Here is a 13,111-nt window from a genome sequence, read left to right as displayed (position 1 = left end):
CAGTTGTTGATGCTGTGTGTTTCCTTTTCTAATCCATAAAACATTTTTAAAAGTATTTTTTTGTTGTCAATGGACCTTTATTTTATTTATTTATATATGGTGCTGAGAATCAAACCCAGTGCCTCACACATGCTAGGCAAGTGCTCTACCATTGAGCCACCACCCCAGCCCCAGTAAAACATTTTTCTCGAGTTTTAATTGTTTGTCATGCTTTCTTATCTTCTGGAGTGCTTCATGCTAGCCTTTGGGTTTCTATCTAAGATACATTGTTTTTTGGTCTGGTTAGATTTTAGTAATGAGACCACTGCTGTTGATATTCTATGAATTAGTCATTAATTTATTGTGTAGGCCTTGACTACATTGCAGTTGAGGCTATTGAAGAATATTGGTGTTCAAACATTTCTCAGAAGCTGTTATGTACTTTACAGAGTGTTAAGAGGAGTAAGTGGGGGGGGGGCTGGGGTTGTGGCTCAGTGGTAGAGTGCTTGCCTTGTACATATGAGGTACTGGGTTTGATCCTAAGAACCACACACACAAAAAATAAACAAAATACAGTTATTTAAAAAAGAATGAAAATCATGTCTTCATTAAAAAAAAAAGAGGAGTAAGTGGAACCATGAGGCTTCAAGAGAATCTATTAGTTATTTCAAGAAACTTTTGTTGTTATTGTTGCTGGGGGTGCAACCCAGGGCTCCTGTGTGCTAAGCATTGGGTCTTGTGTTGAGCTGTATCCTCAGGCTAATTTGAAGAAACTTTGATCATCAGATGTGCCACTTTCCAAAGGGAATAAGTGGTTTAAAAAACAAATGAAAGGAGATGAGAGGTGCCTGAGTCAGCTTTCTTATAACTCTTGACTAGTGATTGACACCTTTTGTCTACTAGACTTTTTTTAATCTATAGTTATTTTTTTCCACTTTGACTTAGTTCTTGTTTTCTGTCTGCAATTTCGTCAACCTTTCTTGAGTGTATTCAATGCAGACCTCAACTGAACTTTGTTTAAAGTGTAACGATATATTGATATATGTTTTTGTGTTTCCAGTGGGATCATGAAACCTGGCCTCAATGCCATCATGGGACCCAGAGATGGAGGCAAATCCTCGTGAGTGTAATAAAGTATAAGCAAGTCTTTTCTGCACTATTTCAGTGTGCTTTAAAAATCAGTTTATGGAGCAGATGTTGATTGAGACTTTGCTGTGCATGTCCAGTCTAAGTGCTAGGGATTATGTGTGGTCAGGCTACCTTGTGGCTTTATTCCAAGTAACAGGAAGTGTTATTGGGTCAACTTTATAAACACAGTATGATAATGTAATTGATATTCTATTATTGGTCATATTATGAGCTAATGAGGAAGAAAAGAAAGGGGATGATATGAAAGCAGGGAGATGGAGCTGAAGGTATAATTAAAGACATAAGTCTTAGAGAAAGTGTATTGCCTGGGTTGGATTCTCCAAGATCTGTCAGTCACAAGGATCATTTGGAAGATATGTGCTGGATAAGCCAAGTTTGCCTTGATTGTATATTTTCGGGTTTTCTGGCAACTTATAATGAAAGGTAAGGTGAAAATTTAAATATATTCATATGTGTTGTATATATATATATATGTGTGTGTGTGTGCACATACATGTATATGCAAAATTTTAGTCGAACCATAGACTTTGTGACTAGTTCATTGTCCAACTTGCAGAAAATTTTAATTCAGAATAGCTGAGAGGTATGGCCTGTGTACAGGGAGAAAAAGACCCATAAAATGTCCTTTTATAGGTTGTTGGATGTCTTAGCCGCAAGGAAGGATCCACATGGATTATCTGGAGAAGTTTTGATAAATGGAGCCCCTCGACCAGCCAGTTTCCCATGTCATTCAGGTTATGTGGCACAAGTAAGTGGGAAATTCAGATTTCCCCTATTTCTGTATGGGCAAGAGTCTTGGCTTGTAGTTTACCATGCTTCCAATTGAATATAGGACATGATCCAGGAAACACCTTTCTTTACACCAGCTTTTCATAATCTCCCATAAGAATGAGGGTGGAATTAAATGAAAAGACTGAGAGGACCTGGAATATGACCCCTGTAGGGTGCTGGTGTTGCTTCTAGCTGTGGTATTATTTCCAAAATTGTCTACTCTTCTCCTTTTTAGCATTTCCTGCACCTTTCTCCTTCCCCCCAGAAGATGCATTTGTTAAATCCTCATACTAAACAATCTGGAGGTATCTAGGTATAGTGAGAAAACCTACTCTTGCTCCATCTGGGTGTGCAGATAGGGATGAAATGCCTCCTTTAGGCTCTGCAGTTGTCTGTAGGTGGAAGCTCTGCAATTTGTGGAGCTGAAAGTTTACCATCAGCTGTAACTTAACCTTGGATTTGTTATTTTCATGGACTAAGTTACTTTTGCTGGAGGGATAGTCTTAGAAAAGACTCAGTATGTCTTACTAAAATACTGTTTGCCTTCAGGATGGTGTTGGGATGGGCACCCTGACAGTGAGAGAAAATTTACAGTTTGCAGCGGCTCTTCGGCTTCCAACAACTATGACAAATCACGAAAAAAACGAGAGGATCAACAAACTCATTCAAGATTTAGGTCTGAGTAAAGTGACCAATTTTAAGGTAAAGTGACAAAGCCTGATAGAATCAGCCAGCAAAGAGGACCTCCCTATGTGGACAATGTGACCTTAAGCAGAAGTTTCCTAAGGTCTGTGAGGTCAAAAGTGGCTGCTTTCTGTAATGATGAGAAAAGTCAAGTTACATAATATGAAGGTGGAAATGAAGCTGGAGAAGCAATCTTAATGATGGTTGAATCCCAGGAATGCGCCATGCTCCTCACATGGCCTTTTCCATGTGGTCTTCTCACCCTTGTTGTTAAGTCAGGGCTCTTTGACGTCTTTCCTCTAACTTTTCTTCTTCCTTTTTTTTTTTTTATTATCCATTTAGTAGTTCTTCTCCCTCTTCCACTGGGGTGACTTTGTTCTTATGCTTTTTTTTTATGGTGTATTTCTGGAATTGATGTGTTAGGAATCCAAGGATTCTAGTTCTGTGGAGTTCATTTTTGGGGTAATTTGGCTTTGAAGATTGTATTTGGTCACATTAGGATTTAGTTATAATTTGTGTAGTGACCAAGTTATTTTTCTATAGCCTTTTTTTTCTTTGACATCCCCTGTTATCACCTTTCCTTAGAGGCAATGAAGAATTAAGGGGCTGTACTCTCTGCTGCTTCCCCTGGTACCTGTTGATAGTATTTTATGTGAAGTGTACTTTGTTTGGAAGAATAATCCTGGGATGCCACCATTTAGCACTTATTTTTGTTTTATGACTCATTGAGTTTTCTTTCCTTTGGCTCTTTATTTATTTGATTTTGCCTTCCCAGTAAGGTAGTCTTTTGCTATGTTCTTTAACTTTAAGCAGGCACTGCTCAAAATTAATTATTTGGGTTTTTCAGGGAAAATATGTTAAGGCAGTTATTGACTTGCTATAATTTATTTAATTTAATTGAAATAATTTTATTATGTTATGAATTTTTAAAATAACAGAAGTGTAGAGAAAATAGTCAACGTGATAATGATATGATTGTTAGATCATATGGTACTATACTTAATCATACTATTCACCTTGCTTTATCAGTTGTAAATACCACCTGCCATAATTACTTCAGTAATTTCATGCTGAGTATTTTAAATAAAATCATACGATGTTTCTTCCCTGAATACTTATTTTACATCTATAAAATGACATTTCCTTACTTTACCACGATACCATTACCAACTAATAAAATGGACTGTATGCTCATATCATCACCTATGTCAAGCCCATATACATTCACATTGTCTCCAAATATCTTTTGTAGTACCATTAATAGGACCCAGTCATGGGCCTTGGGTAGCATTTGATTATTATCCCTTTGGAGACTCTGAATTTCAGAATTGTTTTCTACTTTCTGTCTCCCCAAAACTTTCCTACTTCCCTCATCACACAAAATTATATAGACTGGTTGAAGACACTGATTCAGTGGCCCTGTGGATTATACCACCTTCTAGATTTGTCTCAAAGAATAAATGAGGAATTGTGCAATGAGTTGGGGTGGACATACTGTCAATTTAGAAAGACTTGCAGTGATTGATGTGCTGATGTGCTGTGGTATGTGAGTCTATTCTTTGTAAATCCACTTGGAGACTTTTGGAGGTCTCCAAAAGTCCACAGTGTTTGGGACATTGATAGAAGACTAATAATTACTAGAGAGACTTTCCTTGTTCCCCTCCTCTCTTTATTTCTTGTTTTATTGTATGATTCCACTATCAGGGACGTTTCGTTTAGTGTTCCAGCTTACTTTGGCTAAACTTAAATATTTGACTTGATAAGAAAAATATGTATGTTTCTTACCATAAGCTGGGGACTTAGCTGTTAAAAGTACAGCCTTCATATCTGGTCCAGCCATCCAGAAGCTATGCCCTGAGCCTCATTTTACTCATCTGGTAAAAGAGAAACCCTCTCTTCTCTCAGATGTCTGTTTATTTGCTGCTCAGAATACTGAGGACAACAATATAAAGTGTCTTTAATAGGACTGGCACAGGTTAATCTACTAAATGACAGTGACTGTGGTTGTTTCTGTAGATAATAACAATAACTTTGTGTTTTAGGCCGGAACCCAGTTTGTATCTAGAGGAGAAAGAAAAAGGACCAGCATAGCCATGGAGCTGATCACGGATCCTCCCATCTTGTTCCTGGATGAGCCCACAGCTGGTTTAGACTCCAGCACAGCAGTTGCTATCCTTTTGCTCCTGAAAAGGTAAATGCTATGAGAATATTGTTCTTTCATTTATTTTATATTTGGTGATTTCTGTATGCCAGATATTCCTACTGAGTATTTGGAAATGAACAGCAGAATTTCTTCCTTCCTGATTAGAGAGAAACAGCCAATGAACAAAGTAGTGTTATCAAGAATAAAAAAGCAATAGAAGAGGGAGGGACGCCAGTGGTGGGGTAGGGATCTTTTTTAAAGAGCTGGGAAGACCACAGCACGTGACGCATGAGCTGGGAGTGAGTGAGTGAGACCTGCGGCATTCTGCAGTGGAAAGTTGTAGCTGGAAGGAGCAGCTTGTGGCCCTGAAGCAGAGCATGTCTAAGGAATGTGGAGCACCAGAGAGTTTAGAACCTGTGACCAGTGTGGGTGGAGGCTGACTACTGTACTGCCATAATGATACCACATGCTGGGGACTTAAGAGAAATTCCTTTTTTCAGTTCTGGGGGCTGGCAGTTGGGATCAAGCTGTCCACAGGGTTGTCTGCTCAGAGGCCTTTCTCACTGGCTTGCAGATGGCCATCTTCTCCCTCGGTGTCTGTGAACTGATCTCTAAAATTGTCCCAGTCAGATGAGGATCCCCTTAATGACCTCATTTAAGGTTAGTGACCTCTTTGATGACTGTGTCTCCAGATGTAGCCACATTCTGAGGTCCTGGAGGGTTAGGACGTCAACATATGAGTTTTGGGGAGACCACAGCTCAACTTATCCCAGTTAGAATCCATGAGAGTTGGAGTTGGGCTGGTGGCAGGTTGCATAGGTCTCCTGGGCCATTGTAAGAAGCGTGGCTTTTCCTGTCCTTAGAGGAGGTGGCAAGCTTTGTGAGAGTTTTGGAGAAGAGCAGTGACTGCTGTGGAGAACATTTGGCATTTGGAGAACACTTGGGCAAGGGTGAGTGGGAGGACACTAGGAAGGAGCTGCTAAAGTAGGACAGCTTTGACTAGGAAGCTGACGATGGGCAGAGCCTGGCTTCTGGATCTGTTCTGAAAATGGAACCAACAGGATCCGCTCAGAAAGTGGACATGGAGTGTGAGGATTGAGACAATAACTCCTAAGATTTGGGGCCTGAAAAAATGGAAGAAATTAAAGTGATGCTTTTACTTTATCAAGGAAGAGAACAATGGAATTGAACAGTGTTTCATGCCAATATCCAGTTTCTCCAACGTCTCCCCACGCACCACAACTCCTGTTCTTGTGGTAGCAGCCAAACATGCCGTCTTTGACATTCTCTGGAAGGAAGAGGTTTCTCTCCTTTCCCATTTTGTGAAATGGGTAAAACCTGATGTTTTACACTATTTTAATGTTGAAATTAACCCAAATTTGAACAGTGGAAGTCTCTTCAATGTGGCTTACGTGTTTTTATAATGTCTCCCTAATCATTCTTCAAGCATTTCTATTCTTCTCTTCTTCTTTCTTCTTTCCACCCCCACCACCTCTACCTTCTCATTCTCCTCTTCCTTCTCCTCCTCCTTCTCCTCTTCCTCCTTCTTCTTTTTCTTTTTTTTCCTCTTCCTCTTTTTCTTATCCCCTTCTTCCTCTCTTCCTTCTTCTTTTAATGGGGATTGAACCTAGAGGTATTTTATTACTGAGCCACATCCCCAGTCCTTTTTAGTTTTTTGTGTTGAGACAGTCTTGCTAAAATGCTTAGGATCTCACTAAATTGCTGAGGCCATCCTTGAACTTAAAATCCTTCTGCCTCAGCTTCCTGAGTTGCTGGGGTTATAGTCATGGACCACCATGCCCAGCTAAGCATTTCTATTCTTTATGGTCATTGTAATGTTTCTATCTTGTCTTGTACTTTTCTTGTGTCTGCCATTTCTGCTCTTTTTTGTGTATTTGAAAACCAAGGTCTATATTTAGAAACCAAGGTCTGTTTCTTTACTGTTACTGCTACTGGCATTGCCAACAGACAGTTGTAGGCAAACATCGGAAAACACATGTATGAGTATGTATGTTTATATTTGTATACTATGTAGAAAAAGTACTTCTATATTTTACTTAGAAATATGTGGAATATAAATATTTTATGTGCATGTGCCTATATGTGTGTACACACATGCACATATATATTTGAAAAGAAAGAACCCTGTAAAAATACATCTGTCACTGTTGCTGTTTCTGTTAGTGTGTACCTATTAAAAATTTCACAATAATAGTTGAATTCCAGTCTAAAATCTCCTTGTCATTTTGAGTCTTTGCCATCTTCATATTTATAAATGATATCAGACAGGAGAGAGTGACTCCCATTTTCTCAATATATTCCTTTATTTACTCAAACAAGTAATTTAATTTTCTAATGCAACCAGACCTCCAATTGCTCTGCTGTCTACTGTGTCCTCCACCCACTTTGTAAACATTTCTGCCTTATTTTCTTTTCATGATAATTGTTTACTTTAGAATTAAAGGGAAACAAAAACATCAAGATTTGGAATACATTGACTGAAATAGAAGTATCTCACATCTGAAATCTTGAAAAGTTACTCTGACTACTTAACTGAGGTAGATTTATGTTGGCAGTGCTTCAAGGGAACCTCCATCCATCAAGAAATTACCTTCTACTTTTGGTTATAGGCTCTCCAACCTCAGGTCATGCTATGAATAATACCAGTGCCTTTTCCCCCTGGATTAAAAGCCCTTAGACTTGTTTCACACCCCCAAAGTTCTCCACTCGAGGGATGGTCTGTAGTCAATTTGAAGGCTAGAGACAATTACCAGATAGATTAGTTGACAGAAGGGGCAAGGTGCTGCCCTGCTAATGATACCAACCTTGTCCCTTCTCCAAGGTCTAATTACTAACAGACAGCCCTGAGTACTAATTGTCATCACTGCCGTGCCATACATCCAATACGATTAAGTATTATAATTGTCATACTAGCTATAGACATGATTTTCATCAAAGAGGAAAAAATACATCTTGTGTATTTTATCACACTAGTCAATTTTTCACAGTCTAAGAGCTATTTATAATAATTACTGAAATGTATTATATCAAGTAAAACTTAAAGGATTTGTTTTCTAAAAGAAAAAAAAGTCCTATAAGCAGATTATTTATTATCATTAAGAGTTATATCCACTGGTCCTAAGATTATCATGACTCATCCAGTCATTAGGATAAAAGCTGACAGTCATATCCAAGGTAGCAGTTGGCCAACTCCTTCAATCCAAACACCAGTACCCTCTGGGTCCAGGGCTCTGCTAAGATAAATCAAACTCAAAATAGGGGAGTCTGACCAGTAATGAAATATTTGTTCACCTGTCTCAGGGTCCCAAATACTATAGGAATTTGAAGAATTTGTATTAAATGTCTTTTAATCTGATGGGAGAGGAAAAAACGGAGAGAAGTGACCATTTATAGAAGCTTGATAACAGTATTTCTAGAGTATGTTAAGGACAACTATTCCCTTGTTAAATTGGAAACAAATATTTATTCTTAAACCTCTGGTGGATCCATCAAGTACGTATTCCTTCTAGTGTTTAGACAGGAAGTGGCCTCTGCAGTCCCCTTTTGGCCCACTTTTTAAGCTTCCAGACACACCACCTTCATGGCTTCTCCTCTCTATCAGTAGCTTCCTCTTCGTCTGTGGCCCATGCCCCTGTAAACGAGTTTCTATGCTAGAAGAGGAGAACAGAAGAATAGGAATATGTGTATGGTTTAAACTTCTTAAGATTTCAGTTGCACACGTAAGTGGAGATGCCAAGTCATGGTATGCAGTTCAGGTCCCTTTATGGAACATATCCATGATATTTTTATTATCTATAACTCTGTTAGTAGTATTTGTTAGAGAATGATGAATTTATACCCAATACTATAACTATTTTCTTTTAATGAGGGGCTGAGACAGAACTCAGGGCCTTGGAAACAGAACCTGCATATTTAAGCAGCCTGAGTACAGAGTGGTGCTTGAGAAGGACTAGGTAGAGCTCTCTGCAGGAGCAAGTTTGCTGTGCACTCCACCGTGCAAAACAAGAAAACAGTATTTTCAATAAATGCATTGAATTTATGTTCCCTAAGTAGAAAATAGGAGATGAAAGGGGGAAGTTCATAAATGAAAATTAAGAAAAACTGGGTGACAGCAGAAATAAAATATTTTACTAAGAAGTGCAGGAATCAGATATTTAATGGCTAATAGTTTTCCTTTTTAAACTTAGCATTTCTGAGCGAGGAAGAACAATCATCTTCACCATTCATCAGCCTCGCTATTCCATCTTCAAGCTGTTTGACAGCCTCACCTTATTGGCCTCAGGAAAACTCATGTACCACGGTCCTGCCCAGAAGGCTTTGGAGTACTTTGAATCAGCAGGTGTGGTTGACCTTTTCATGCACTAGATCCTTCCTTCACAGACTCCTGTGGAGAGCGGAGGGGTCAACAGGAGTGTTACTTGATCTCTGTACAGATGGATCTCAGGTTCCATCACTGCAAAGGATCTTCAGTTTGGTGCTAAATTTTGCTTCATTGTGCAGCACTTGCTTGTTCTGTAGTTGTTTTTGTTTTCATATTAGAGTGTGCGTGTGTGAGTGTGTTTCTACTAGGCCTTTGTTGTGCTTCAAAATTATGATGTTCTTTCCCTGAAAGTTCTGTGCTTAACTGGTTGGACCAACAGCCAGTTATTCCATCAATTGAATATTTATGGAAAGTCCCAACATTATCTTCTTCTTGACCATATAGGAGATTGTGTTTTTTTTAGCTTTCCCTCTGACATGTGATTATATTCTGCCTTCATGAGGCTCAGGGACATGGTACTTTATTTCTAGTAAGATGAGATTGCAGATTTAGGCCCTGAATGAATTTGAGTGACCTGCTAGTCATTAGAGTGGCTGGTTCTAAATCTGACTTTGATGCACCAAAATTTCTGAGACACCTGGATCTTTGTATTTCAGGTTGAATTATGTGATTTTTTTAATGGCTTATGAGATCTACTTTATTTTAGAGATTTGGATATGATTCTAGATGTTTCTCTATGGTCCCAAATGAAGTTTAAATATTCACTAGCTATTTTCTTAATTTTTATTTAATGTCTGTCATTTAAAAATGATCAAGTACTCATGACTGTGTGGAATCCAGAGTAGATGAACTTAAGAGTCAGACCTCAGGCCAAGTTCAGATGATTGTGCCACAAGAAGTTGAGGTAAGAGCCCAGATGTGCTATGCTGGTCACCTTCTCTTCATAATGGTGCTTTGGAGATTTGTCATCTACGTGGAATTATGGCAGCTTGAGAGGTGATCATTTGAACCTCTATTTAAATGGCAGAGAAGCAATAATTGTTATGTGTATTGCCATTACAGAATTTTCCAGGTGAACTTAAGCCCAGTGCACCCAGGCACTTAACACTTTTTTTCCTTGGACCTAGCTTTAGATTTATGAAGAAGTCCTGATAAGCACCAGAGGATTTTAATAGTTCTTTGAGTTTCTTGACTTATGATGAGTAAGGACTAATATAAAATGTTCTGAAGAGACAAATTAGGGTAAAAAAGAGCAAGAGGATGAGGGAGAATTTGTTAGATTCTCTTAGCCTCACCTCCGTCACCCTCTGGAGGTGATCCACTTTTTTTTTTTTTTTTCTGAGACCATCAGGTTGGTTTCTTTGGTTTTCTTTCATAGGTTACCAGTGTGAGCCCTACAACAATCCTGCATACTTCTTTTTGGACGTCATTAATAGAGACTCTTCTGCTATAGTGTTAAATAGAAAAGAAGACGACTGTGAAGGTATATGAGTCTCAGATTCACATGTTTTTGCCTGATTGATTTGTGCTGGTTCATTAAAACATTGCTTTTGAATTTACACTAATGTTGTGTTCTGACACCAATCAACAGATAGGCTTCATTGCCCATGAGTGCTGTTTTTTTAATTTAACTTATTCATGTATATTTATATGGTACTGTGAGTTATAAAGCGAGTTTGCATTAAAAAGAAATATGCTTGTGGTTTTTATTACATTAAAAATAAGAAACTTGGCACTTTATGCATCTGGACATAGAAGAAAGCAAGGACTAGATTTTATATTAATAATTATGGCTGTGGTACGATGTCTATTTTAAGAACAAGAGTCCCAATAGTTAGGACAATGTCAGTTTTCTATATCCATAAGATTATGGCAGAAATTAGGTCAATTAGCTGTGCTTACTAATGTGTAAAGCAATGACAATCCTTGTGATTTTTTATATTTAAGCTTTAGAGTTAAGGTGTTATCCAAAAAACGAGTCACAGAAAAACAGGTTAAATCAGCTGTTATCTTTTAATAATGGTTATTTTCTTTATCCCTTTTATTCCAAAGCCAACAGGGCTGAACAGTTTTCCAAGAGAGAAAAGCTAGTCGTAGACACATTAGCTGAATCTTATGCCAAATCCTCCTTCTACAGAAACACAGAAGCTAGATTACAGGAGCTCTCAGATGGTCAGAAGAGGAGCTCAGGCTTTAAGGAGATCACTCACGTCACCTCCTTCTGCCATCAGTTCAGATGGATTCTCTGGCGTGCATTCAGAAATTATCTAGGTTTCCCCTCGGTCACTATTCCTCAGGTAACCTACCAGGCTCTTGTGCTCTATTGTACTACTGTGGGAACAATTTGGTTCTAGTCTCGGTCAGGATTATGTGTATCTTCTACCTACCTTTCCATTAACTTGTCATTTGCACTACACTTTGGATAGAGAAACAGTCAATAGAACAGTAAAACATTAGTTTTTACATATGGAAAGCTGTTTTTTGTTGTTTTGTTTTACCACTGAGCTATCTTTCCAGCCCTTTTCAAAAATTTTTTTTTATTTCAATATAAAAATCTCACTAAGATACCAAGCCTGGCATTGAACTTGTGATCTTCCAGCCTCAACCTCCCTAGTTGCTTGGATTACAGATGTTCATCATCAGACCTAACAAGGCTATTTACTGTCTCATTACTTCTCTTAACTAACATGAGATACTGTTCCTTTTTTCTTTTGGTTGGCTCTGGGGTGGTTGTTGGTTATCATTTTTAAAGGTCTAGTTTTTGTTGTTGTTATTTTTAATCTCTGTGCCACACAAAACACTAGTTTTTCCAGACATTGGTCCATCATTTACATAAGGAAATCAATTTTACTAATTATTTTGGTGCTACTATTTTTATTAACATTCACTGAATCTCTGCTGAGTACTGAAAGATGTTATATGGTTGGTTCTAATGAAATACTGCAGGATACTTAACTAGTGCACTGTAATTTTCATGCGTAAGTATTGTCACCTTCCAAAAATATTTGAGCGTCTACATGCTTTTTGAAATATACTATCAATTTTCCCAAACATTTTGATACTTGTGTTTTGGCATTTCTGTCAGAACATGAATACTTTTGTGTCCTATCAGTGAAAGGTAAAGTTTTCTTCTTTGAGAATAGATCTAATGTCATTTGGAGCTGTTAGGTATGTTAGATCTATCAACCTGAGTTACCTATTTTCAAACAGTGATGTGATAATATTTCTTCTTTGTGATTTGGGCTCTGCTTTGAATTACTTGCCTGTAAATTGGTTTATAAATATCTTGTCCAAAACATATATGCATATATGGTAGGTAGTTGTGGACAAGCCTGATCAGAACATAGCTGTTAATTGTGCTTTGTTTTGGTCTTAGGCTTCTTTTGTGTGTGTGTGTGTCTCTGTGTGTGTGTGTGTGTGTGTGTGTGTCTGAGCCACATCCCCAGCCCTTTTTATTTTTAAAATTTTGAGACAGGGGGCTGGGAATGTGGCTCAAGCGGTAGCGCTCTCGCCTGGCATGGGTGCGGCTCGGGTTCAATCCTCAGCACCACATACAAACAAAGATGTTGTGTCCGCCGAGAACTAAAAAATAAATATTAAAAATTCTCTCTCTCTCTCTCTCTCTCTCTCCTCTCTCTATCTTTAAAATTTTTTATTTTTTTTTTTTTTTGAGACAGGGTCTCTAAATTGCTTAGGGCCTCACTAAGTTGCTGAGGCTGGTCTCCAATTTATGATCCTCCTGCCTCTGCCTCCTGAGTCACTGGGATTACAGGCATGTACCACCATGCACTGGTCCTAGGTGCAAACAGCAGACCCAGAGCTTCTAGGTTCCATGTTAGCTTATTTGCCTCATCAGTGAACTCAGTTCCACAAAAGCAATTCTAGTAATGTTCAGAGAATAATAAAAGTAGAACCTTATAGCTCCCTAAGTTTAGTGGGACACCTTTTGTTACAATTTTTAAATACTGGAGTTTTAGTGTAGGAATTGGAAAATGCTTTTTGGTCAAGAGCCAGATGTTAATATTTTAATCTTTGCAGGCCAACATGGTCTTTGTCTCAGATAGTCAACTCTTGTCATTTTATTGTGAGAGCAGCCATAAGCA

At 38.3% G+C, this 13,111-nt stretch overlaps 1 protein-coding gene across 1 annotated transcript in view; it reads left to right on the top strand.

The window, feature by feature from the left end:
- Positions 1–13,111, top strand: part of LOC113175387 (broad substrate specificity ATP-binding cassette transporter ABCG2-like) — a 56,285-nt gene that overhangs the window by 26,342 nt on the left and 16,832 nt on the right. The window contains exons 3-9 of the mRNA XM_077803322.1: positions 1,040–1,099; positions 1,762–1,876; positions 2,449–2,601; positions 4,626–4,774; positions 8,935–9,086; positions 10,387–10,491; positions 11,061–11,305. Of these exons, the coding sequence (XP_077659448.1) occupies positions 1,040–1,099; positions 1,762–1,876; positions 2,449–2,601; positions 4,626–4,774; positions 8,935–9,086; positions 10,387–10,491; positions 11,061–11,305 (979 nt within the window). The remainder of the gene's footprint in view (positions 1–1,039; positions 1,100–1,761; positions 1,877–2,448; positions 2,602–4,625; positions 4,775–8,934; positions 9,087–10,386; positions 10,492–11,060; positions 11,306–13,111) is intronic.

Source organism: Urocitellus parryii, chromosome 10 (assembly GCF_045843805.1).
Source record: "Urocitellus parryii isolate mUroPar1 chromosome 10, mUroPar1.hap1, whole genome shotgun sequence".
Lineage (NCBI taxonomy): Eukaryota > Metazoa > Chordata > Mammalia > Rodentia > Sciuridae > Urocitellus > Urocitellus parryii.
This window is presented reverse-complemented; position numbering and strand designations above follow the sequence as displayed.